At 44.2% G+C, this 24,155-nt stretch overlaps 1 protein-coding gene across 1 annotated transcript in view; it reads right to left on the bottom strand.

Moving 5' to 3' along the window:
* DNAJC27 (DnaJ heat shock protein family (Hsp40) member C27) overlaps positions 1 to 24,117 on the bottom strand; it is a 28,787-nt gene extending 4,670 nt beyond the window's left edge. Inside the window, exons 1-6 of the mRNA XM_006147242.2 lie at positions 23,833 to 24,117; positions 16,601 to 16,683; positions 12,806 to 12,875; positions 8,269 to 8,433; positions 6,795 to 6,917; positions 2,402 to 2,562 (exon numbers count right to left, since the gene is read on the bottom strand). Coding sequence (XP_006147304.1) covers positions 2,402 to 2,562; positions 6,795 to 6,917; positions 8,269 to 8,433; positions 12,806 to 12,875; positions 16,601 to 16,683; positions 23,833 to 23,919 — 689 coding nt within the window. The 5' untranslated portion in view covers positions 23,920 to 24,117. The remainder of the gene's footprint in view (positions 1 to 2,401; positions 2,563 to 6,794; positions 6,918 to 8,268; positions 8,434 to 12,805; positions 12,876 to 16,600; positions 16,684 to 23,832) is intronic.
* Between the last annotated feature and the right edge of the window lie 38 nt (positions 24,118 to 24,155).

The following is a 24,155-nucleotide window of genomic DNA, read 5'->3' on the forward strand; positions in this document are numbered from 1 at the left end:
GGAGCGAAAGCACCCTAAAAAAAAAACCCCCAAAAAAAAAAAAAAAAAAAAAAAGAAAAAAGAAAAGAAAAATAATAATAATACAGTACAAAATGAGCAACTGATACTGAGGGAAGTTTAGTAAAGGAACGACCAGGGGCCCGAGGCAGCCCAGCAGTAACGGCACTCGCCCCACCTGGGAAAGTTCCTGGGTTCCCTGAGCACGCTGGGCACGTGTGCATACTTGTGACTGGGGGTGGATCACGGTGTGGGGACCCTGCTGGGGTCCCTGTCTGTCTGTCCCTCTTTTATGTAAGAAATACAGAAAGCAAGAAATCATCCCCCAGGGGGGACGGCCACACCACAATCCCTTCTCTTCCATTCTCCTCTTGGGATCTTGGGCACACATGTCCATGCCCCTGGTGAGTTTTAAGCCACTGGGTCTGGGACTCAAATCAGAGTCAACTACGTGGGAGTCCAGAGACATAATCATTACGCTATTTGCTGGTCCCAGAGATAAATTTCTAAAAAAGAAATGCTCGGATGAAAACGGCCAGTACTTGGCACCTCAGCAAATCTCTGCTGACTGAGGGAATGAGGGCCTGGGAGCTGGAATGGGCCCTGGAAGAGCCTTCGGCGAGCATCTGTGGGGGCAGTGACAGAGGCCAGGGAGGGAGCACCATCCCCACACACAGTTCCTTGAGAAAAGTGGGCCTAGAAGTGGCAGAACGAAGCCGGCCAGGGAGGAGGGGGCGGTAATCAAAGGGCCTTGAAGGCAAAACAGCAGAAAGCCTGGACTCGATGGACAAGCGCAATTTTAGGCGTTTCATGACGGGCTGGGAAGGCTGTTTCTCGGAGTCAGGAAGGAGCGAGCGTGCAAGACTTTAGGTTAAGGAGAGCGTGGGCGCAAACAAGGGAATGAAGGAGAAAACAGGAAGAACCGGCTGAAGTAGGCAATGGGCTGAGCCCCCGGGTGGCGGGGACGTAAGAGAAGGAGCTGAGGAACATGAGGCAGGGAAGATGGAGACACCACTCACCAAGGAAGGGGCACCCAGAGTTACAGAGCGCTCGCTGGGAGTGGGAAGGACAGGAGAGAGGCCAGTGCTAGCCTGAGAGGGGGGACGCGGTAAGGACTCTTCTCCAGATGGGCCCACGCTTCCTGAAAGCCAGGACAGAGCTTCAGGCTTCTGAGCTTCTCAGAGAGCAGGCCCGGGAGGGGCCTGGACAGAACACCTCACACCTTTCAGGATTCTGGGCACACACATGCATGCATGTGCCTGGCCACTGTGTTTCTAAGCCACCAGGTCCGGACTCAAACCATGGAGTCAGTCATGTGGGATCTAGCCAGCATAACCACCACTCCATGGGCTAACCCAAGAAAAGAAAATTTTTTTAAGTTCTATTACCACACTGAATACTAATTTACTTGTGTATAAGGAACAAAGAATAGTGATTGTATTTATTTTCTTCACGAATAATTATTTTGGCTAAAATAAAACAATTTAGCACGCTGGTATGTTAATTAATGCACACTGTGAGGAACTGACATGGCTTTTGAGAAAGACAGAGACAGAGACAGGCGGACACACGGTGTTCCAGCCCCAAGAGCCCATTCTACCACAAATTCCTGGGGTCTCTGAGCATATTTAATGTCACTGAGTTTTCCCACCTACAAAACGAAGTGTTTGGACAAGCTGATTATTCACACATCTTCCTCCTCTAAATTTCTATAATTTAAGACTGCACTTTTGTAGCTTTTTTTTTTTTTTTTACATTTATTTGTTTATTTATTTGTTGTGATTTCCAAGCCACCAGGTATGGGATTTGAACTGTAGTCAACCATGTGGGAATTCAGCACCTTCATCACCATGCTACCTGCTGGTTTTCTTTCTTTCTTTTTTTTTTTGGAGAGGTTTTTGCTATAGGGCACGTGTGCTTGCCAAAAAGACAGAGAGAAACAGAGAGACAGAAAGTGAGAAATCACCCCACAGGAGGGATGGCCACACTGCAATCTCTCCTCTCAGGGTTTTGGGCACACACGCACAAGCACCCGGTGTGAGTTTAAGCTAATGGATCCAGGACTCGAACCGCGGTCAACTATACTGGAGTCTAGCAACATAACCATTATGCCAACTATTGGTCCCCCTATAGATTTCTTTTTAAAGGTTATATTAGCTTCAAGGCACTCAGTCAACACAGACAAAAAGCAGAGCAGGCCAGAAAGTGTACACGACACAGTTCCCTCAGCAGGCAACGGCGCTCTCTATTCTGTTTCTTGGGCATTCGGTTAACTCAGTGAGGCACGATTTCCACACGTCTTGCTATTTCCAGCCAATCAGAAGAAGACATATCACTCATAATAATTTTGACCGAGTCTTCCTCTAGGATAGAACTCAGCATAGGCACCCAGGGCGTCGCTTACCTTGAGGCCCCAGGCTTGACACCCAGCATGTCCCAGCTGTCTTTACTATTTCGAATTCTGCGGATGGTGTCTGCTTGCTCTTTGGTGAAACTAGCGCTTGCATTTGTGGTCGGACGCTTCCCGCCATTTTCACATAAATCAACGATGGACACGTAAAAGGTCTGCAAGGAGAGAGCATCTTGGAACAGATGGATTTTCTGAAAATAGGGATTCTTTTTAAACAAAGACTTTTAATATATTCTAATAACTCCTAAAAGTCATGAATAAAGCAAGTATGTACTTTGGAAGATATTTTTTCTTTCACACCATTTAAATATATACATATATTCATATACTTTAATTCAGGAAAAGTATAAGGAATAAAATTAAAATGGCTCATAAGCCTACTATCAGATAATCATACTTGAGGTTAAAAAGCAATAGATAAAAACTGTTGAAAAATTAAAATAGTAAAGATAAGTGTAAAATGAAAACTGTCTCCTTCTCCCTCAAGTTCCTCTCCTCAAGCTAATAACCATTGTTAATATTTTGAGTATTCTTTCAGAAAAATTTTCCGTCAGCGTAACAGGACACCCATACTCTTCAAACGCTTAATGTGAAAGAGATTAGCTTAAATATGTTGCTTAGCACGTTGCATTTTTTTCATATACTACATCTGGAGATTTTTTTTTTTTTAATTTGCTACATGGTGCATGTGTTCACCGAGTGGGGAGAGAGAGAGTGAGAAAGCACCCCCTGGGGGATGGCCATGCTGCAATCCCTTCCCTTCCGTTCTCTCCTTGGGATTTTGGGCATGTGTGTGCACACACAGGTACCCTGCATGTCTCTCAAGCCACAGAGCCCAGGACTCAAACCGCACACCAGCCATGTAGGATTCGGCCTCCTCAACTACCTTGCCACTGGCTAGCCTCACATCTGGAATCTTTCCATAACTATTTATAGAGACCTTCTGTGTTCTTGTTAATGACTGTTCAGTATTTTACATAGGGCTGTACCACAGATTTATTTAAATAGCTCTCTATTCTTGAATAACTTGGTTGTTTCTAGTCTTTTCCTACAGCGATTTAGTGTGTGGTTTTTTTTTGCGTGTGTATACATCTTGGTACTCTTGTGAGGATAGGGTTCTAGGATAAATTCCTAGAAGCAGAACCCTTGAGTAAAAGCATATGTGTATTTTAATTTTTTTTAAGAGAGAGTTTTGCTATAGGGCACGTGTGTTTGCTGGACAGACAGAGAGAGATGGACTCCAGAAATCACCCCCCAGGGGGGATGGCTTCGCTGTAACCCCTTCTCCTCCATTCTTCTCGTGGGATTTTGGGCACACATGCTCAAGCACTCGGTGTGAGTTTTAAACTGACAGGTCTGGGACTTAAACCATGATCAACTACATGGGAGTCCAGCAACGTAACTATTACTCCATCTGCTGGTCCCCCAAGTGCATTTTAATTTTTGATTTTGATAACTGTTGTCCAAAGGGCTGTACCAGTTTAGTCCCATCACTGTGCATGAGCGCGCCTACTTCCCACCTTCCTCAGGTTATTATCATACATCTTAATTTTTTTTTCTTTCTTTTAGTTTTTGCTATAGGGCACATATGCTCACCAGTACAGCCATCCCCCCTGAGGGGTCATTTCTTGCCTTTTGTCTCTCCAGTTAGCGCATGCGTCCTATAGCAAAAAATGCTAAAGAAAAAAAAAGGCACGTTATGTACAGAGGAATAAAGATAGATACTAATATCTCATAGGATGCAATGGAAGCCAGAAGGGAATGGATCAACATCTCCAAAATGCAGAAAGAAATTTAATTTCTAACAGTTTTTATTTATAAACCTTGGATAAGTCATTTGACTTCCCTTAGATGTCTGTATATATGAAATGAGAACAATACCTGTCATGTATTATTGAGCCTCAAATGAAAGCAAACATAATTCCCCAGAACTGTGAAACACTATTCAAACGGTTATGTAACACTATTACACAGGCATGTGCACAGATTCATGTAAGTGTATTGAGAGAAAGCATAGCCAACCAATAGCAATCTTAGCTGATCTTGAAATAGAAGCTACTGGGGCCCAATTCAGCCTGTCAGCCAAAGATGAAATCTGTCTTCAAGTAGAAAAGGTGATGTCTTGTGAGAAGGAAATTCAGCATAAAAGATTAAATACAGTCCCACTCAATAATTAAGAACAGTTCTTCACAGTATAGCTATATTATTTGGAATGCTAAAAATTCCCAAATATCACATAATCTTAAGAAGAAAAAATATATTATTCATGCCACCACTTATTTCCAAATGTAGCTATAATTAAGAGTTGACTGTATAATTTATTGTTTTAAATAGCCTACTTCCCTTAAAATTATCCAAGATTAGTTAAGTGCTTAAAAGTGATTATTGGGGGATTAGCGAATAGCATAATGGTTACGTTGCTGGACTCACACATAGTCAATGAGGTTTGAGTCCCAGACCTGACAGCTTAAAACTCACACTGGGTGCATGTGTGTGCATGCCCAAAATCCCAAGAGGAGAATGGAGGAAAAGTGATTGCAGCATGGCCATCGCCCCTGGGGGGGTGGTTTCTTGCTTTCTGTCTCTCTGCTCTCTAGTGGGTACACATGCCCTATTACAAAAATCTATCTTAAAAAAAAGATTATTGAGGGACCAGCAGATAGTGTAATGGTTAAGTCGCTGGACTTCCACATAGCTGACTGCAGTTCAAGTCCCAGATCCAGTGGCTTGAAACTCACCCCAGATGCATGTGTGTGTGAGCCCAAAATCCTGGGAAGAGAATGGAGGAAAAGGGGTTGCAATGTGGCATAGCCATCCCCCATTCAGGGTGATTTCTTACTTTCTCTCTCACTGTTTCTGTCTCTCTCTTTCCAGAGAGTGCACACTCCCTAAGGTAAAAACCTCTACAAAAAATAGTAAGAATAATAAAATAAAAGTGATTATCAGGCCAGCAGGTGGAATGATGGTTAAGGTGGCTGGATCCTACATAAATGACTGTGTGGTTCATGTCCTGGACTTAGCAGCTTGGAAAACACACTGGGTACATGTGCATGTATGCCCAAAATCCCAAAGGAGAATAGAGGAGAAGGGATTATGTGTGGCCATCCCTCTGGCAAGCCTATGCACCCTGTGGCAAACTAAAATAAATAAATAAATAAATAAATAAATAATTAAGTGATTATCTGCTTGCATAGCACAGTGGTTACGCACTGTGTATTGGTAGTCAAATCTCACATGGCCATGGCAGTTAGAATCCTGGCCCCAGCAGCTTGAAAAACACACCAGGTGCATGTGTGTGTAAGCCCACAATCTTGATGGGATGGAGAAAGGGTGGATAAAGGATGTGGCATGACCATGCCTCATTAGGAGACTTTCTCTGATAAATTAAAAAGTTATTTTAAAAAAGTGACCATGTATTCACGTTTCAGTGTGAGCACATCCTTCTCTCGGTAAGACCTTATTTTTATGTGTGGCTATCTGGATTCTGCAATGACAGTCTCCTATTGTCTAACTGGACCCTATGGGCTGTAATACAGGGTCATATTAGCTGTACAAAGTGATTTTGCCAAGTAATGCTTCCAACTGATTATGCACACAAATGCAATGCCAGAGCTAATTCTGCAGAAAATCTTTGTCCTGCTTAAGTACATAACAACTGTAGTTCAACTTGACAGCATCAGGATCACCTTGAGAGCTTTTTTCAAATCACAGCTTGCTGGACTCCATTGTAATATTAAGCTTCTGGTAGGTCTGGAGTCCAGAAATTTGTGTTTTGAAGAATTTCTCCAGGCAGTTCTTAAGACCAGTCAGATCTGATCTAAAATAGATAGCAGACAGATCACCCCCTTCACCCCCCACCTCCACACACATACACAGTCTCTCTACCCACCCACCTATCAATCTACCCACCCACCTATCAATCTACCCACCCACCTATCAATCTACCCACTCACCTCAATCTCTCCCTCTGCTTCTACCTCACCAGCCTCTTTGAAAAGAAAGGGCTGGGACGAGCAGTTGGTGTAATGGCTATGTCGCTGGACTCCCATGAAGTCAACCACAGTTTGAGTCCCAGACCCGGTGGCTTAAACTCACACTAGGCACGTGTACGTGCGTGCCCAAGATCCTGAGAGGACAATGGAGGAGAAGGGACTGAGGCGTGGCCATCCCCTCATGATTTGATTCCTGTCTTTTTGTCTCTCTGTCTCTCTCTTTCTGGTGAGTGCACAAACACTATTGCAAAAACCTCTCCAAAAAAAAAAAAAAAAAAGAAAAGAAAAGAAAGAGCTTATTCTAGAGAGAAATTATTACTTTTTTGCTTGTAATAATTTAAACTAAAAATTGGCATGGTTGGCCTTGCCATAAACCCTAAGACAAGTTAGGTTACCTGGAACATCTCATTGATCCCCTCTCCAGTTTGTGCTGAAGTTTCAAAGTACAGGAACCCTTTGCTTTCAGCCCAGAGACGCCCTTCACTTTCATCTATGCAGCGGTGCTTGGTGCAGTCGATCTGAAACAGACAGTGGTGGGCAGAGGATGACTCCGAACACATGTACCCTGCTATTCAACAGGCCAGTCAGGTCTGTATCAGTCCTTTACTGACACAAAAACTCCTCTTAGCCAATCCCGGTGCTACTATATAAATCTACCGAGACCAAAAGGGAGAAAAGATATTAACGCTGAGTACAGACTGATTTTCTGTGGCAACAGGACCAGTGCCTATTCCTCCACTTCTTGCTTCATCCCTCGGGAGACAGCTGCTACTCACTCTGTACAAGCTGCTTCATAGGAGGGCCGTAACCTGCTTTACAGTCTACATTTCACCGAATGGATGCCCCTCTTCCAGTCGGGCCAGAAGGCGGTAATTAGCATCTATCTGCTCTGCCCAGTTATCAACATCCTTCCCCGAGCACACACAAGAAAAAAGTGGATAAAAATCCTGATATATCGGGACCAGCAGGATGCGTGGTGGTTAAAGTGCTGGACACTCCAACACGGCTGATCGTGGTTCAAGTCCTGAATCTGATGACTTGCTTTCTTGTTTCTCCTCTCTCTCTGTCTCTCTCTGGTCACATGAAAATATGAATGAATAAATAGAATTAAAATAAATAGTTCTTTTTTAAAAAAATCTTGATATATCAAGTGGTATTGTTTTTTTTTTTTTTTGGTTTTTGTTTTTTTTTCTTCTTTAGTAGAGAGATTTCTGCTATAGGGCCGTGTGTGCACCAGAGAGACAAAAAGTGAAAAATCACCACCTGTGGGGGATGGCCATGCCACAATCGCTTCTCCTCTACTCTCGTCTCGGGAGTTTAGGCACACATGCACATGTACCAGGCGTGAGTTTTAAGCCACAGAGTCTGGGATTCGAACTGCACGGACTACATGGGAGTCCAGTGACGTAACCATTACGCCATCTGCTGGTCCTACTGTTCTTGTTTAGTTTTGTCTCTGTCTTAGGCTGATGTTTTTTTTTTTTTGGAGAGATTTTTGCTATAGGGCGCGTGCGCTCACCAGACAGACAGACAGAGACATAGAGACAGAAAGCGAGAAATCACCCCCCAGGGGGGGATGGTCACGCCGCAATCCCCTCTCCTCCATTCTCCTCTCAGGATCTTGGGCACACATGCACACGCGCCCGGCGTGAGTTTTAAGCCACCAGGTCCAGGATGCGAACCACGATCGACTACGTGGGAGTCCAGCGACATAGCCATTACGCTAACTGCTGGTTCCCTTAGGCAGATGTATTAAAAGGTTGTTGATTCTTATATTATGGAATAAGGAATTTTTCTTATTTGGTCCCAAAAACTCAGAGCTCCACTCCTCCATTAGAAAGCTGGACATACCATTTCCAGAGCAGTTACCTTGTTGGCACACACGACAAATATAATATTCTCCATATTCCCATGAGGCCCGAGCTCTTGCTTCATTTCGGCCAGCCACGCATCGAGGGCTTCAAATGAGTCCTTCTGCCCAACGTCATACACCAGAATCACGCCCTGTGTGTCCTTGTAAAACTCATTCCGAACCTTCAAAGAAAAGAACAAGTGCACAGAACCCAGGTTTTGTGCTTCCGTAAGAATGTATCTCACAGTCAAACTTAGCCAAGTGTGTTCTTTAGTAGATTCACGGACTGCTATTGTATCTCAGTGTCATCTGGTGTAGAGCTTTCTTCCTTTTTTTTTTTAAAGATACATTAAACAAATAATTTTTTTTAAGTTTATTTCTTTCTTCTATAAGAGAGAAACAGAAAAAGATAGAGACATAGAGACAGACAGGCATCCCCAGAAGGGCCTCATGATGTGACCCACTGCCAGATTCAGTTAGCCTGGACCGTGCACATGTCCAGCATGTACAGTGAGGTGCCGGGATGCAAACCCAGGACTTTCCCACGTGGGCCCTGTTTGCATGACCACTGCACCACCACCTGGCCTCCCAAGCAACTGTCTTTCTTTAAAAAGAATTATTTATTTAATTTTTAAATTATCATCATTTAAAAATTTGCTATAAAGCATGTGCACTCACCTGAGAAAAACAGAGACAGAGAGAGAAAGTGAGAAAGCAAGCTGCCAGATCCAAGACTAGAACTGCACTCAGCCATGTGGGAGTCCAGCACCCCAACCACCATGCCACCTGCTGGCCCCAAACAGCTTTCTAATGCTAGTCCTGTATCTGAAGTTTAATTAAATAGAATACTAAGGGAATTCGGATGACTTCTTCAAGCAGAGATGACAAGCTAGCTCGTTGGCTAGAGAAAGCTATGGGTTTACTACCACTGAGGCTTCTCAGAGACCCTCTAACTGTGTGCTCAGTGGCAGCAAGGCTGGGGGTAAGGTGCAGGCCCCACCAGTCTCCTCGCGGGGCTCCGGCTGACACTTTGCTCTGAGCTTGCGACCTCGCAGACTTCCCTGTCCCAGCAGGTCCTTTGGGGAAACCTGTCAGGAGGACTGGTAACAGTAGAAGCTTCGCTGAAGGACATCAAGGACCTGAGGAAGCCAGGGATCACGGGGTCGGCCAGGGGGCTTCCCTAAACATGATGTGTGTTGAGCAGAGGCAAGAATGGACGCTTGGGGCCTAGATAGAAGATGACAGTTTGGGTCTTGTCAGAGTGGAGGATCTGAGCTACTGTCAGCAAACACTGGACAAATGAATGATCAAGCCTCTTTCAGTGAAAAGACCCTTTGGAAGCAGTGATCAAGGAGTTTCTGTTCATCATACTTTAATTTTTATAAGTTGCTGGAAAGTTGAGGTTACACTGATAGGAGTCTAGTACCTAATGATAGAAAGTAACAGAAATGCTCACTCCTAGGTACTAACAATTCTGGAACGTTGTCTTCAGTTCTCCGCTCCACCTCGGCTAACGAGAGGTCATCCATAAGCAGCTGACTAGGAATGCTGACCGTTCCAGCTGGGGCAGGAATAAAAGTGGTCTTCCCTGGGTAGGAGCAGGCGCACAAAGTATAGAGGCGGCTTTCTCGGAGAAGCACAGATTCAGTCTACGCTGCTTCCAAAACACGAATGGAATCAGCAGTGAAAGTCAAAGGAAGGCAGCCTTCAAGGAGAAGTTGCAGCTAGAGTGTTTTTTTTTTTTTTTAATTCATTTTTTTTCAAAGAATTATTTAATTTTATTTGTTATTATTATTTTTTAAGAGAGATTTTTGGTATAGGGTGCATGTACTCGCCAGAGAGACAGGAAGTGAGAAATCACCCCCAGGGGGATGACCACACGGCAATCCCTTCTCCATTCTGTCAGGATTTTGGGCACACTTGCATTCATGCTTGGTGTGAGTTTTAAGCCACTGGGTCCGGGACTCGAACTATGCTCAAGTACGTGGGAGTCTAGCAATGTAACCGTTACGACGTCATCTGCTCATGCCAGTTATTATTATTTTTTACCTTGCTATAGGCACGTGCACTCAATAAAGAGAGAGAGAGAAAGAGAGGGAAAGTGAGAAAGCAAGCTGCCAGGTCTGAGATTTGAACTGCAGCCCACCATGTGGGAGTCCACTGCTCTAACCATCATGCCACCCGCTGGCCCCTAGAATGCTGAACTCTGTAAGTGATTATCTTATGAAGCAATGAGACCAATGAGTATCTCAAGAGACTCATTCTCTGAACTCATACAACTGACACCACTCAAGCCGTCCAGCTATTATATTGTCCCTAGCCCTACCAACTTGCATAACTCTCACTCATCCATCAACTCGTAGTTTAAATGTTGCTTCCTCACAAATGAGGACTACCTCACCTCCCAGATAAGCTAGATGTGGGTGTCATGCACTCCCGAACATTCTGTCATTTGGTCAGTATGTGTCTTCTCTAACATGTTTATATTCATTGAGGACAGGGACTCTGTGTTCCAGTGCACAGCACGCAGGCCGGAAATGCACAGTCCTGGGCCGCATATAGGTCCTGTGAGTAAATGATGACCACTGTTCAGGAACGCTCCAGAAAGAAATCTTAAATGGGCAAGGTCTAGCCCACATTAATTCTCAGGCACCTTCTAACTCTCCACTTACATGACTTTAGTGTAATCAAAGATTATATTAGTGGGGCCAGCAGGTGGCATGGTGGTTGGCGGGGCTAGACTCCGCGGTTTGAGTCCTGGACTCCCACATAGTCGACTGTGGTTCGCGTCCCGGACCCGGTGGCTTAAACTCACGCCGGGTGCGTGTGCGTGCGTGCCCAAGATCCCGAGAGGAGAATGGAGGAGAAGGGATTGCAGCGTGGCCATCCCCACTGGGGAGTGATTTCTCGCTTTCTGTCTCTCTGTCTCTCTCTGTCTGTCTGGCGGGCGCACATGCCCTATAGCGAAAACCTCTCCAAAAAAAAAAAAAAAAAAGAGCGTCACTCAGACACTACACACAGACAAATCAAAATGGAAAGGTCTCAAAGAACATTTTGAAAATACACTGAACTGAATAAAAATGAAAATACAACCTGTGGAAATGTGTGGGACACAAAGCAGCGCTGAGAGGGAAATGTGCAGTACCAAATGCATGGACGTGAAGAGTGGAAAGTCTGGAATCAGTAAGCTAAGCTCCTACAAAGGCCGGCAGGTGGCATGGTGGTTAAGGCACTGGATTCCCACACGGGCACCCACAGTTCAAGTCCCAGACCTGGTGGCTTGAGAATCACATAAGGCGTGTGTGCATGCGTGCCCAACATCCCAGGAGACAAGAAGGGGCTGTGGCGTGGTCATTTCCCTGGGGGGAGGTGGATTTCTCACTTTCCCTCTCACTGTCTCACTCCCGTAAATGCACATCCACTATGGCAAAAACCTTAAAAACAAAAACAAAAACAAAAACAAAAAGACCAGGACCAAAAGAACAAAGTAAACCCAACGAATGCAGAAGGAAGGAAATCATAAGTGCAAGGGTGGAAGTGAAACAGCCAAATAGAAGAGGAGACAGCGCCTCCTTCGGGAAAATGAAAAAGCCCCAGGAAGAAACAGCAGAGCAGGTGGACGACATTCACTGGGGGGTAGGCAGACAAACGTAAAACATGAGTGGGGTGCTTGCACTCTCCTGGGGCAAGAATACGTCTGACCGGGAATGAGCAGGAAATATGCTACCCTGCTGTGAAAGAAGTCGTGTCACTGAGTTCTTAAGTCCAAATAAGAATTTCATTATCCTTTCACATTTTGGACTAAGGAATAAAGTAAACCATGAAGTCCTTGGAAGCCTAACACGTGTTATCTAGGCCCAGCTGCGGTAGCCCTGGTGGTAGGGGCTGCGGCACGATGCTGGAGCCCACGGAAGGCCTGGGTTCAGATACCGCACCACCTAAACACACTGGGCGTGGCAGTGCAGGCCTGAACCCTCGCCAGCTGGAAGGCTGGGACTCCCTCTCATTTCCTCTTGCTCTTTCTTTCTCCCACTTCTCCTCTTTCTTACTCCTTTTTTTTTTAGAGAGATTTTTGCTATAGGGTGCTTGCCCTCACCAGAGAGACAGAGAGAGACACAGAGACAGAAAACAAGAAATCGCCCACCGGGGGGATGGCCACACCACAGTCTGTTCTCCTCCATTCTCCTCTCAGAAATTTGGGCGCTCACACACATGTGCCCAGTGTGAGTTTTAAGCTGCCAGGTCCAGGACTCAAACCACGGTCAATCACATGGGAGTCCAGCAACGTAATAATTATGCCACCTGCTGGTCCCTCTCTTATTTCTTATGCAAGTGTTTGAAACATTAGCAATTAACTTGCCCTCCCCTATTTCAGGGGCTGGCATGAAAGAGCAACAGGTGTCTGTTAAGACTCAGAAGGCAAGCCATGAACATGAGCTACATTCACCTACTTTCGGACATGATTTGAATACTGGTTGTTTCTGATCATTCAGGACCTTTCCCCAAACCCACCAATAATATTAGATGTCGGTTTTCTCAGAAAGGCTTTCTTACCTCATAGAAGAAGGGATGTCCAGCCATATCAAAGATGTTAACTTTGATTTCTCTGTCTCTGACTTGTACCCTGAAATGTTCAAATGGAAACAGCCAAAGAAGGTCATGATTTCCACATTTACATGAATATAATTTATGTTACTTATGAATTTCAAAAGGGTACGTGTGACATTAAAAGAGGCTTTCTTAGTGCTTCTTTTTGCTTCCAAATAATCCTCACAGTACAGGCCAGTAATTTGGCAGGTGATCCTGCGTCCTTATGTCAAGAACGCTGGGCCTACTTGGAGAAAACACCTCATTCACCTTCACCCAGGATACTTCCGTCCCTAGCCCTCGGCCAACCATCAGCAGCTATTAGCTGGCAAGTGGCGTGGTGGTTAAGGCCACAGGACTCCCACATGGCCGACTGTGGTTCAAGTCCCAGACCTGGTGGCTGCTTTCTCACTAACCTCCCCACTACTCTATCCCTCTCTGGTCAAATTAAAATAAATAAATAAAGTAAAATAAAATAATTATTAAAAAAAAACAGATTAAAAAAAGAAAAATCAATCGGCCATGTGGGAGTGCAGTGACATAACCACTTTGCCATCTGCTGGCCTCTACACTTCGGATATTAAAGTGAAGAACATGTGCCTGAGCGTGCTGGCAGCTGTGCAGAGCCCACTGAGAAGACTACGGCTGACAGGTCGAGGGCAAGGGGGCAGTCCTGTCTACCCACACCCTGCCCCAGCGGCAGCCTCTCTGAAGCCCAGCTGCATCACCCTTGTAACTGGATAATGTGTACTGATGAGTATCCCTTTTGTCTCCTATTTTGTTTGAGGTGGTTTGACATTGGTTTCTGTCAACTATATCCTCCTGACTCACTGTGAGATAAACATCATTTTCAGAAAATATTTCAGCCAGAAACAGAACAGTCTGTGGAATAAAACACAGTTCTATGGCACAGTATGCTAACACGCTTTTCTTCGATAAATAAACTAGCTACTTAAATAAATGGGTGTAAACCCAAACTACCTTAGGCAGGATGTATTACCATCTCATGGATGAAATTCTGTGCCCTGAAGCAGGTAAGTAAAACTAGTAAGGAAGAAATAGGGATTTCAAACAAAGAGGGTTGTATATTTCATAGTCAAGAGCTATAATTTTCTTTATTTTTTTTCTTTTTTGGCCAGAGCGCAGGTGTGCTCAATGGACAGAGACAGAGAGAGACAGTGAGAGGGAGAGTGAGAAATCACTGTGCAAGGGGATGGCCACGCTGTACTCCACCTCTTCCAGGCTCCTCTCGGAATGTTGGGCATGCACGCACATGCGCCTGGTGCGATTTTCTTTTTTTTCATCTTAGCAGTTTTTAATCAAAGTTGTATATATGATTATTTCACTCCTGCCATCTTCTCAATCGTTTCTTCCTTATATTTGCCCTTTTCCTTTCCTACTTGGCAAGACTTGGACCCCTTTCAGGGATCTTTTGGGGTCTTTGCCCAGTGTGAGTCCAGTGAGAACGCCCTTGCTGGGGGATGCCCAAAGGACATCTGTGCCTCAGCCTCTCCTGCTGCACTCACTCAACGCAGACGACAAGCTCCTTCCTGTAAACCTGCACTACTCTGCCAGTGTGCTGACCTTCCCAGTGTCCTCGCACAACCTGAACTCATCACCCTTTCAGACGGGCAGAGGTCGCACATCGGACTCCTGCCTCCGCTCTTTGGAAAGGGGGAGGACATGACCCTCCTGCGGATGTGGGAAGGGGCACTGAAATGCCTTCTACGGTTCTTGCTTCAGTCAGAAGTGTCCTTTCTCCCACAAAAGGACTGAACTTCATTTTGGCCACTGCCACTCTGGCGATGACTGCAGAAGAGAAAACTTTTTTTGTTTGTTTTAAGAGAGAGATTTTTACTATAGGGGACATGCACTCACCAGAGAGACAGAGAGAGACAGAGAAACAGAAAGCGAGAAATCCCCTCCCGGGGAGATGCCACTCTGCAATCTCTTCTCCTTTGGGCAGGCACACATACATGCCTGGTGTGACTTTTAAGTGACTTGGAACAACACTTGAACCACGGTCAACTACGTGGGAGTCCAGCAACGTAACCATTATGCCATCTGCTCATCCCCCGGAGTGATTTTCTTCTTCTTCTTCTTTTTTTTTTTTTCTTTTTTAGGAGAGTTGTTTTTTTTTGCTATAGGGTGTGTCTGCTCACCAGAAAGGCAGAGAGACAGAAAGAGAAAAATCTTCCCCCAGGAGGATGGCTATGCCGCAATCCCTTCTCCTCCATTCTCCTCTCGGGATCTTGGGCACGCCCACATAAGCGCCTGGCATGAGTTTAAGCCCCCAGGTCCAGGACGCGAACCGTGGTTGACTACATGGGAGTCCAGCAACAAAGCCATTATGCCAACTGCTGGTCCTGGCCCTGGCATGATTTTCAAGTCACCAGGTCTTGGATTTGCAAAATGGCCAGCCATGGGAGAGTCCAGTGACATAACCACTACACCACATGCTGGCCCACTAATTTTTACTCTTTAACAAAAACTTGCAGAACTAACCTCTGCAATTGTGAGTTGAAAAATGGTGAAATAAGAGCAGAATACACAGAACTCTTGTTTTACTTTACCACTCACATGAGCCACTTCGATTACAGCCATAAAGGATACAACTGACTTGACTCGGGCTCTCACATCATCAACATTCTGCTGCAGATACACCCCACCACTTTAGTGGACCTTCTTGAACACCGTCTTCATAAGCTCAGCACCCTCTTTAGATGCAGCTATCTTACCTATCAACAAGTATTTATCAAGTACACATCAGTTCCAAGCACTATGCCAGGCATTTGGGGAAAGTGTGTATCAACAACCCCTCCTGCAGGGCATGTGTAATCTAGCAAGAAACACTGAACATGGACAAAGTAACAACACAATGCAATTTATGTAAGTATCATAAGTAGCACACAGAATTTTAAGATTTCTGTCATATGCACCCTAAGGAGTCCCCACTGACAAAGGGGGTGTTTAGAAGGTCTTGTGGGACCGGAAGCATTTAACACCCTGAAGAACTTGGCAGGTGAAGGGATGGGGGAAAGGACACTCCGAGCAGGCAGAATGAATGACCGCACCAGACAGGCAGGTAGGAGGACAGCGTGTCAGTGTGGAAGGGCAGCCGAGTCTGTTAAGGGAGGTAATAAGATAAAAAGGGAGGAGCATGGGGGGTCAGAACAGTGAGTCCCCCAAGTTCTGTGTCTAAGGAGTGCGGTGCCTACCTCGGTACTACTCTTTGGTGACGTTATTTCCTACTAATTTAAACCCATCTCCCTAAGTTCAACCCACTCCTGACACCTCTGAATAAATTCCCACTTATTCCCTTTACTCTTCCCAGATCGTTTTTGCTGGATTCCAATAAACTAAAGATCGTATATCAGTAAGGGAAGTTCTCCGGTAAAAAATTTTCCACACAATATTTTACTATTTAGATAGACTATTTCAAAATGGTAGAAAAACATACCTGCTGATAGGACCTGGTTATTAGAAACGTGTTTCCTGCAAAGTTCATCCGCCAGTTGGGCTTTGGGTTGACTCGCTCACTGTTCACCTACACCTAACACAGGTCTGCTGAGGGGAAGGTGCTCATTCATTGGTTGGATGAAGGAACAGTGTGACACTACATACTTGGAAAGGCCTACCCCCCCATTTATCCTCAAAGTCCCTACTTCAAGATATCTGTTTAAGTGCACTGATGGAAATGTAGGTCGTTAAGGGTTCTGAATGTCTGTGTAATTTACAAGCCCAGGGAAACAGTATACTCACTTTGTTACTCCATAGTCAATTCCAATTGTTGCAAGGTATTTAGACACAAATCTTTTCTCACAGTACCGCTTTATAATACAGCTCTAAAAAGGTAAAAATACAATTAGTTAATATATACTGGGAACATAGACAAAATTAGCATGTTTCTTTGTTATGGTTCTTTACTTACCATTATGAAAAAAGAAAGCATTTTCAAAAGCCAAAACTATAGAATAACTGAAACAAATACTAAAAACAATAATTTTTCTTTTTCTTTTTAATTTTGCCAGAGGACATGTGTGCTCACTGGAGAGACAGAAGGAGGGAAAGTGAGAAAGCACACCCCACAGGGAATGGTCACCCCACAATCCCTTCTCCTCCACTTCTCCCTCCTGTAGAGATTCTGGGCATGTTCACGTGCAGCTTGAGTGTTCTTCAAGTTGCCAGGTTCAGGACTTGAACCACGTGGTCGGTCATGTGGGATCCAGCTGCCTTAACCACCAGGCCACAAGCTAGCCTACAAGGATTTTAAAGAAAAAATATTTTTTTTTAAAAAGAATTACTTATTTATTTTTATTTATTTATTTATTTTCCTTTTAATTTGTTACAGGACATGTGCACTCACCAGAGAGAGAGAGCAACACAGAAAAGGCAAGTCCTGTCCAGGACTTGAACCGCAGCTGGCCATACACGAGTCCAGTGCCTTAACCACCCCGCCATCTGCTGGCCCCAAGAAAAACTATTTTTAAAGTCTTCCCTTAGTGCTAAATATGGCTACTTTTTCTGTTTGGTTCTCAATCCTTATGTTCTCTTTTGAAGACATTTCCTATTCTTATACTTTCAATGATGCCAACAAAATATCTGTTAGCCGTGACCTCCCTCCAAGACCAGACCCACATCTCCAAATGCCCATCAGACAACTTTCTACTTAGATGCGCTGCTGTCACCTCAAATTCAATGTACAGAAATGATCTAATCTTACCCACGAAAGCAGCTACCCTGCTGATAACCTAGTTCTATTTTTTTAAATGTTTATTTATTTATTATTGTTGTTATTTTTCCATTTGCTATAGAACACATGTGCTCACAAAAGAGAGAAACAGAAAGTGGAAAGAAAGGGAAAGTGGGGAAGAAGCAGCCAGGTCTGGGACTAGAACCATGGTTGGCCATGTGAGAGTCCAGTGTCTCAACCACCACACCACCTGCTGGACCCTGTTCTGTTAATAAGACCATTATCTTGTTTGAGAGGAAGGATGAAAGTGTTGAAGGCCTGTTTGATTCTGGGCCTTTCTAAATTTTCCTTTGAGTGCTTCTTCCATCTTCCCTTTTGTTCCAGTTCCCATTGATAACTCTTCAGTTTAGGTCCCCATCATCTGCTCCCGAGAAAACAACAGGAAATTCTTTACCAGTCTTTCTGCCTCCTTCCCTCTCAGCTCCAACCAGTACTGCACACCACTAACCATATTTCACTTCGCTAACTCAAAAATCTGCAGTGGCTTCTCACTGCCACAAGTTTGAAATGGAAGTTTCTTTGCCCCCTTTTCAAGGTCCTCCATAATCGGGCACTAATCTGTCTTCTGTGTAAACTCTTCGATATCAACTTCCCATTTCTGTAAATCTGACAACCCAAATTCCCAATTTTTTTTTTATTACTTTTCCCTCTACTAGGAATGAGCTTTCTCCCATCTTTCCAAATCTTACCTAAACTTTAAGGCCCAGATCAAATTCTGCACACTCAGGTTACCAGAAATTGAAATGACCCAAATTAGAATTTCTGCGTACACTTTCTACATCTGAACTCCTGAAGCACTTTACCTGAATACTGTTATACACACTACACGCGCACCCTCCCCTACCGAGTGCCATCAGTCACACTTATCATTTCACACGTATGCATTTATCTTGTCTCTTCAGTTAGACAATAAACTACTTGAGGATGAGTGTCCAGTACCTTGTAGCAACCTGTTGAGTGCCTTTCACACAGTATGAAGGGGTGACAACCACTGAAGGACTCTAAGAATCAATTAGGTTAAGAGAAGCTTCTTTTTTTAATTAAAAAAAAATTATATTTATTTATTTATTTATTATTATAAAATTTGCTATAGAGCACATGAGCTCACCAGAGAGAGAGAGAGGGGGAAAGTAAGAAAACAAAGAGCCAGGTCTGGGGCTCAAACCATGGTTGTTCATGTGGGAGTCCAGCACCTCAACCACCAAGCCACCTGTTGGCACCAGGTTGGTTCTCATTAAGAATGAGAATGAGGGACCAGCAGTTAGCATAATGGCTATGTTGCTGGACTCCCATGTAGTCGACCGTGGTTTGAGTCCCAGACCCAGTGGCTTAAACTCACGCCAGATGCATGTGTGTGCGTGCCCAAGATCCCGAGAGGAGAATGGAGGAGAAGGGATTGTGGCATGGCCATCCCCCCTGGGGGGTGATTTCTCACTTTCTGTCTCTCTGTCTCTTTCTGGCGAGCGCACGCAGCACCCTATAGCAAAAATCTCTCTCAAAAAAAAAAAAAAAAGAATGAGAATGAAAAACCAATTTTAAATGACTTACATACTAATAATAATTCTCAGCCCTTGTGTAAATTGTAAGTCATCTGAAGTGCTGGTAATGAAGTTTATTCTGCTCAAATCCTTTCCTGATGAGCCTCAATCCAAATTAAATAAACAGGATAGTCAATTTTAAAGTATTTAATAAATTTATTGTAAACTGAAGGAAAAACTTCTTTGGAGTCACTACTGCTCAGAGATTATACTTTTAAAGACATTTTATAGACTGAAAATACTTCTCAAATGTTTTCTCTCGCAGTATCCTAATAAAATAAATACAGCCTTTTACAAAGTTATTCATGAGATTAAGGACTCTGGAAGCCCATTAAGTCTAGTACACTAGCTAAGCTCAGTGTTTATAAAGATACATGTTTAAGTAACAATTTTAACAACCATTTCTTATAACACAAGACAGGGTTCTTGTTCCTTAGGATCTTACCAGCCAAGTTAAACATCATGAATACAGAGAGAACAAATAAAATTGAATGAATACAAAACTAAGTACACCTAATATTAACTGTGCAAGCAAACTGATTTTTAGTTAAATAAGTTTCCCATATAAAGTATATTAATAATGAATACTGACAGGATTCAAATGTTAATAAAAAGGCAAGCTGGTAACGACATGGACAGTGGTTTGAGATGCTGGATTAAAAACAATTCTTTTTTCTGAACCTATATAAAAAAAAAAAAAACTACATATTCATTCATTCAACAACTAGTGACTTTATAACCTAAGGCACTGAGATATGAAGGCAGGATTGAATCTTTGCCATTTATTGGAAAAGAGTAGCACTAAATAATTATGCAAGTAAGTCTTCAAATTGTGTTGAGATAAATGCCACAAAATTATACTACATTCTAAGAGGATGCAATGAGAACCTAATTTCTTTTCAATGAGATTAGAAATATGTGTACAAAAAAAATGGTACTGAATGAGATTAAAAACAGTGAACATAAAATTCGAACATGAATGTTTTTATGTTTAAAAATTTTAATCTGTATATCTTATTTTCCAAATTCTTAAAATGTAGTTAAAATTCTGTATAAAGCAAAACAGTAGGATTTGTTTGTTTCTGTTTGTTTTGATTTGCAGTTTTTGCTATAGGGCCTATATGCTCACCAAAGAGAGACAGAGAAGGAAAGTAAGAAATCACCCTGTAGGGGAGATGGCCACACCGCAATTCCTTCTGCTCCATTCTCCTTTGGGGGTTTTGGGCATGCACATGTACACAGCCTGACTCCCAAGCCACCAGGTCCAGGACTTGAGCTGCACAGACAACCAGGTGGGATCCAGTACCTTAACTTCCATGCCAAATAGTAAGTTTTCGAAAAATTACACTAAATTTGTTTTTGAGAAAGGAATACAATAGAAGCTCACCCATAGCCAAATAGTAAGTAGCCCGTTGTTCCAACAGTGCTTATTAAATGGTCTCTACTTCCTCAACATTTTACTGTATTTGTTGAATAAACGGAATTTCCTCATGTGTTTGGGTTTATTTCTGGATTTCGAGGTGTCAATATTCCCTTTCTAGGGAACCAGCAGTTAGCGTAATGGCTATGTCGCTGGACTCCCACGTAGTCGACCACGGTTCGAGTCCCGGACCCGGTGGCTTAAAACTCACGCCGGGCGCGTGTGCGTACGTGCCCAAGATCCTGAGAGAATGGAGGAGAAGGGATTGTGGCGTGACCATCCCCCCTGGGGGGGTGATTTCTCACTTTCTGTCTCTATGTCTCTCTCTGTCTGGCAAGCGCACGTGCCCTATAGCGAAAAACCTCTCCCCCCCCCAAAAAAAATTCCCTTTCTAGTATCAAGAGGAAAAGTTTGGTAACTTTAAAATATTTTTAGATATCTGGTAGAATTAGTCTCCTCTCATTTCTCTTCATTTTTAAAATAATTTTCTTGGTTATCTTCACATTTAACTTCTCATAAAGTCTCTAGTAACTTTTTATTATGTGCTAAAAAGAAAAATACCTTATTAGTATTTTGACTGAAATTGAATTACATTTATTGGGTTGTTGGAAAAGTCAAGATACATTTTGCATAGAAAAACATAGAAAAAACACACCATGACTTTCCCAACAACTCAATAGATTATTATATATACTTGATATCTTTACAATATTGAGGGATCCTAAGGGAAAAGAACACCTTCCCACTTGATGGAATAATTTTGTTGGCTCACAGAGCTTGGAATTTTTTTTAAAAAGAATCATTTTATTTAACTTTATTCACTTTAATTTGACCAGCGAGGGACAGAATGAGAGCGAGAGAGAGAGGAAGAGAAAGAGAGAAAGTGAGAAAGTAAGCCACCAGGTCTAGGATTTAGCCACCAGGTCCGAGATTCGAACCACAGTCAGCCATATAAGGAGTCCAGTGCCCTTAATCACCATGCCACTTGCCGACTCTCAGAACTTAAAATTTTTCTTAATAAATATTCCTACCTATTTTTTAAAGTTTAAACCTAGGTCGTTTATTTGGGTTGTGATTGTAAATTAAAATTGTTTTTCTTAAAAATTTTTTTTCCTTTACTCATGGTAGTACATGCATCTGAGAGTGAGAATGAGAGAGGAGCACCCTCCACTGGTCTCTGTGGGTCTGCTCATTCCCTGATTCCCTTCCTCCAGCTTTCCAGCCCCGTGCATGCTAGTATGTTTCACGCCAGCCAGGCCAGGGATTCAAACCATGGTTACCATGTAGAATTTGACTATTCTTGCGCAGGACATACCACTGTACCACAAAGACGACTCAGCTACTTATTTTTTTTTTTTAAAGAGATATTTTTGCTATAGGGTGTGGATGCTCGCCAGAGACAAACAGAAATCTACCTCCCCACCTCCCCACCCCTGGTGGCCAAGCCACAATCCCTTCTCTTCCATTCTCCTCCTGGGATTTTGGGCATGCATGCACATGCATCTGGTGTAAGGTTTTTTTTTGTTTGTTTGTTTTTGGTTTTGTTTTTGTTTTTTAGAGATTTTTGCTATAGGGCACGTGCTCTCGCCAGAGAGGCAGAAAGCGAGAAATCACCCCTTAGGGGGGACAGCCATGCAGCAATCCCCTTTCCTCCATTCTCTTCTCAGGATTTTGGGCATGAACATGCACCTGGAGTAAGGTTTGAGCCACGGGTGCTCAAACGACGGTGGACTACATGGGAGTCCAGTAACGTAACCATTACACCATCTGCTGGTCCCGCGCCCAGTGTAAGTTTTAAGCAGCTGGGTCCAAGACTCCAACTGTGATTGACTACGTGGGAGTCCAGCGACATAACCATCATGCCATTTGCTGGTCCCAAGTCAACTCAGTTTTACAATGATCTGTTCCAAGTGAATAAAATTTGGGTATTACAAAGTTATTAATATGTGAGTATTAATTTTATCTGTTGAATTTTCTTATTGTCTCTAATAGTTTTTTCGTTAATTCACATTGGGTTTCCAGATAAACAACAGTATCACTAGGAAATAATGATACATTTTGTCATCTCCTTCCTAATCTTTTATGTTTCTTTCTCTTGTTTCATTGCATAGGCTAATAAATCTAGAATGATATTAAAGAAATGTGGTGACACTGAACATTTAGGGTTGCTTCTAGCACTGCACCATTAGGCATAGTGAAATTACAAAAGTGACACAGTTGAATGCAGAACCTAAGGGGCTCCTTCTTTTCGTTTAATACCTGGCACATAGCTGACATACGCTGAATGTGGACTTTTAGTGAATTAACACTAACATTTACATACACGCAGACACCTATGTTGTACAGGATCGTGTTAAATAAAGAACACCTAATAAACCTTTATTGAGCATCTCTTGCGTGCAGGGTACTAGCCTAAACACTCCCATTAACCATCCTTTGGCGTTTTGACCCTAGTGAAGTTGATTTAACAGCATATGCTGATGGAAAGGGCACTGCAGTAGGAGCGTGAAGACTCAGGTTCTAATCCCATCTGTATCACTGATTTGATGACCGTGGAGGTTCTTACTAACGGCTTCTACATACGTAGGAGAGGCAATTGGGGTGAGGAGGAGGCAGTCCTGGAATTCATTCAGGGAAAGGCCTTCTCTCATCTCTGACTTCCCCTCCCCACATACTAAGGGAGAGTGTATAGCTGATACCCGGCGATGCAGCAGAGAGAATGGCATGGAACTAAGGCTTTTCTGAGGGCATGGACGTGGTGGCACTACCAGAAATAAATGTCATCCTCTGCTCCACCTCCGCAGTGAACCACGTTGGCCCCAGTTACTCTCGCAGGAGGCCAATCCAGGTTCTGGGCTGCCAAGCAACATTTTACTAATCCCAACTGCCCCTGCACCCCAGTAAGTTCCAAGGCTCCCCGGTACAGCTGCGGGTAACTAAACTTTCCTCTCCCCCTCCAGCTCCGGGACGGGTCACCTAGAACGCAGATATGGTACTGAAACAGACGACGTGACAACGGGACCTAGGCCTCCTTACTCTCTGGGGTCCACTGAAGGCTCAGAGGCTACCCCAGAGAAGGACGTCGGTGCCGGAGGAGGCAACCCAGAGGTCACAAAGGTGGGGACAGTTTTCCAGGCCAAGCCGCAGCCCCTCGGAGGAGACCCGTACCGGCTCGGGGGCGGGGAGAAGGCCGGGCCCCGGGCTGTTGAGTGGCCGCCCTTCCAGCCAATGGGCACGTCGCCCCGGCGCGCCGAGGTCCCGCCCTCCGGCGCGTTGTACTCACTTTCCCCACTTCGGCGTTGCCCATGGAGATGACTTTGATGCGGAGGGACTTGCCCGGCTCCTTCCGCTTCGGCATGTTGGCCTCCATTGCCCTCGCTCTCTCGGGGCCACTCGCCTCGGTCTCTCGTTGTGCACCGAGCTGGCCCGTCCCTCAGGCCTCCTCGGCCAATGGCGGAACCGCTGCTCTCGTCACCGCCGCGGCCCCGCGGCTCGCCATTCCCGCGGCTGCCTGGCAGCAGGTGCTGGCAGTTGGGAGCACCCGGAGCCGGGGGAGGGAGAAGGGAGTCTCGCGATGCTAGAGCGGCGGCTGGCGTGACCGCCAGG

Source organism: Tupaia chinensis, unplaced genomic scaffold, assembly GCF_000334495.1.
Source record: "Tupaia chinensis unplaced genomic scaffold, TupChi_1.0 Scaffold000207_1, whole genome shotgun sequence".
NCBI lineage: Eukaryota > Metazoa > Chordata > Mammalia > Scandentia > Tupaiidae > Tupaia > Tupaia belangeri.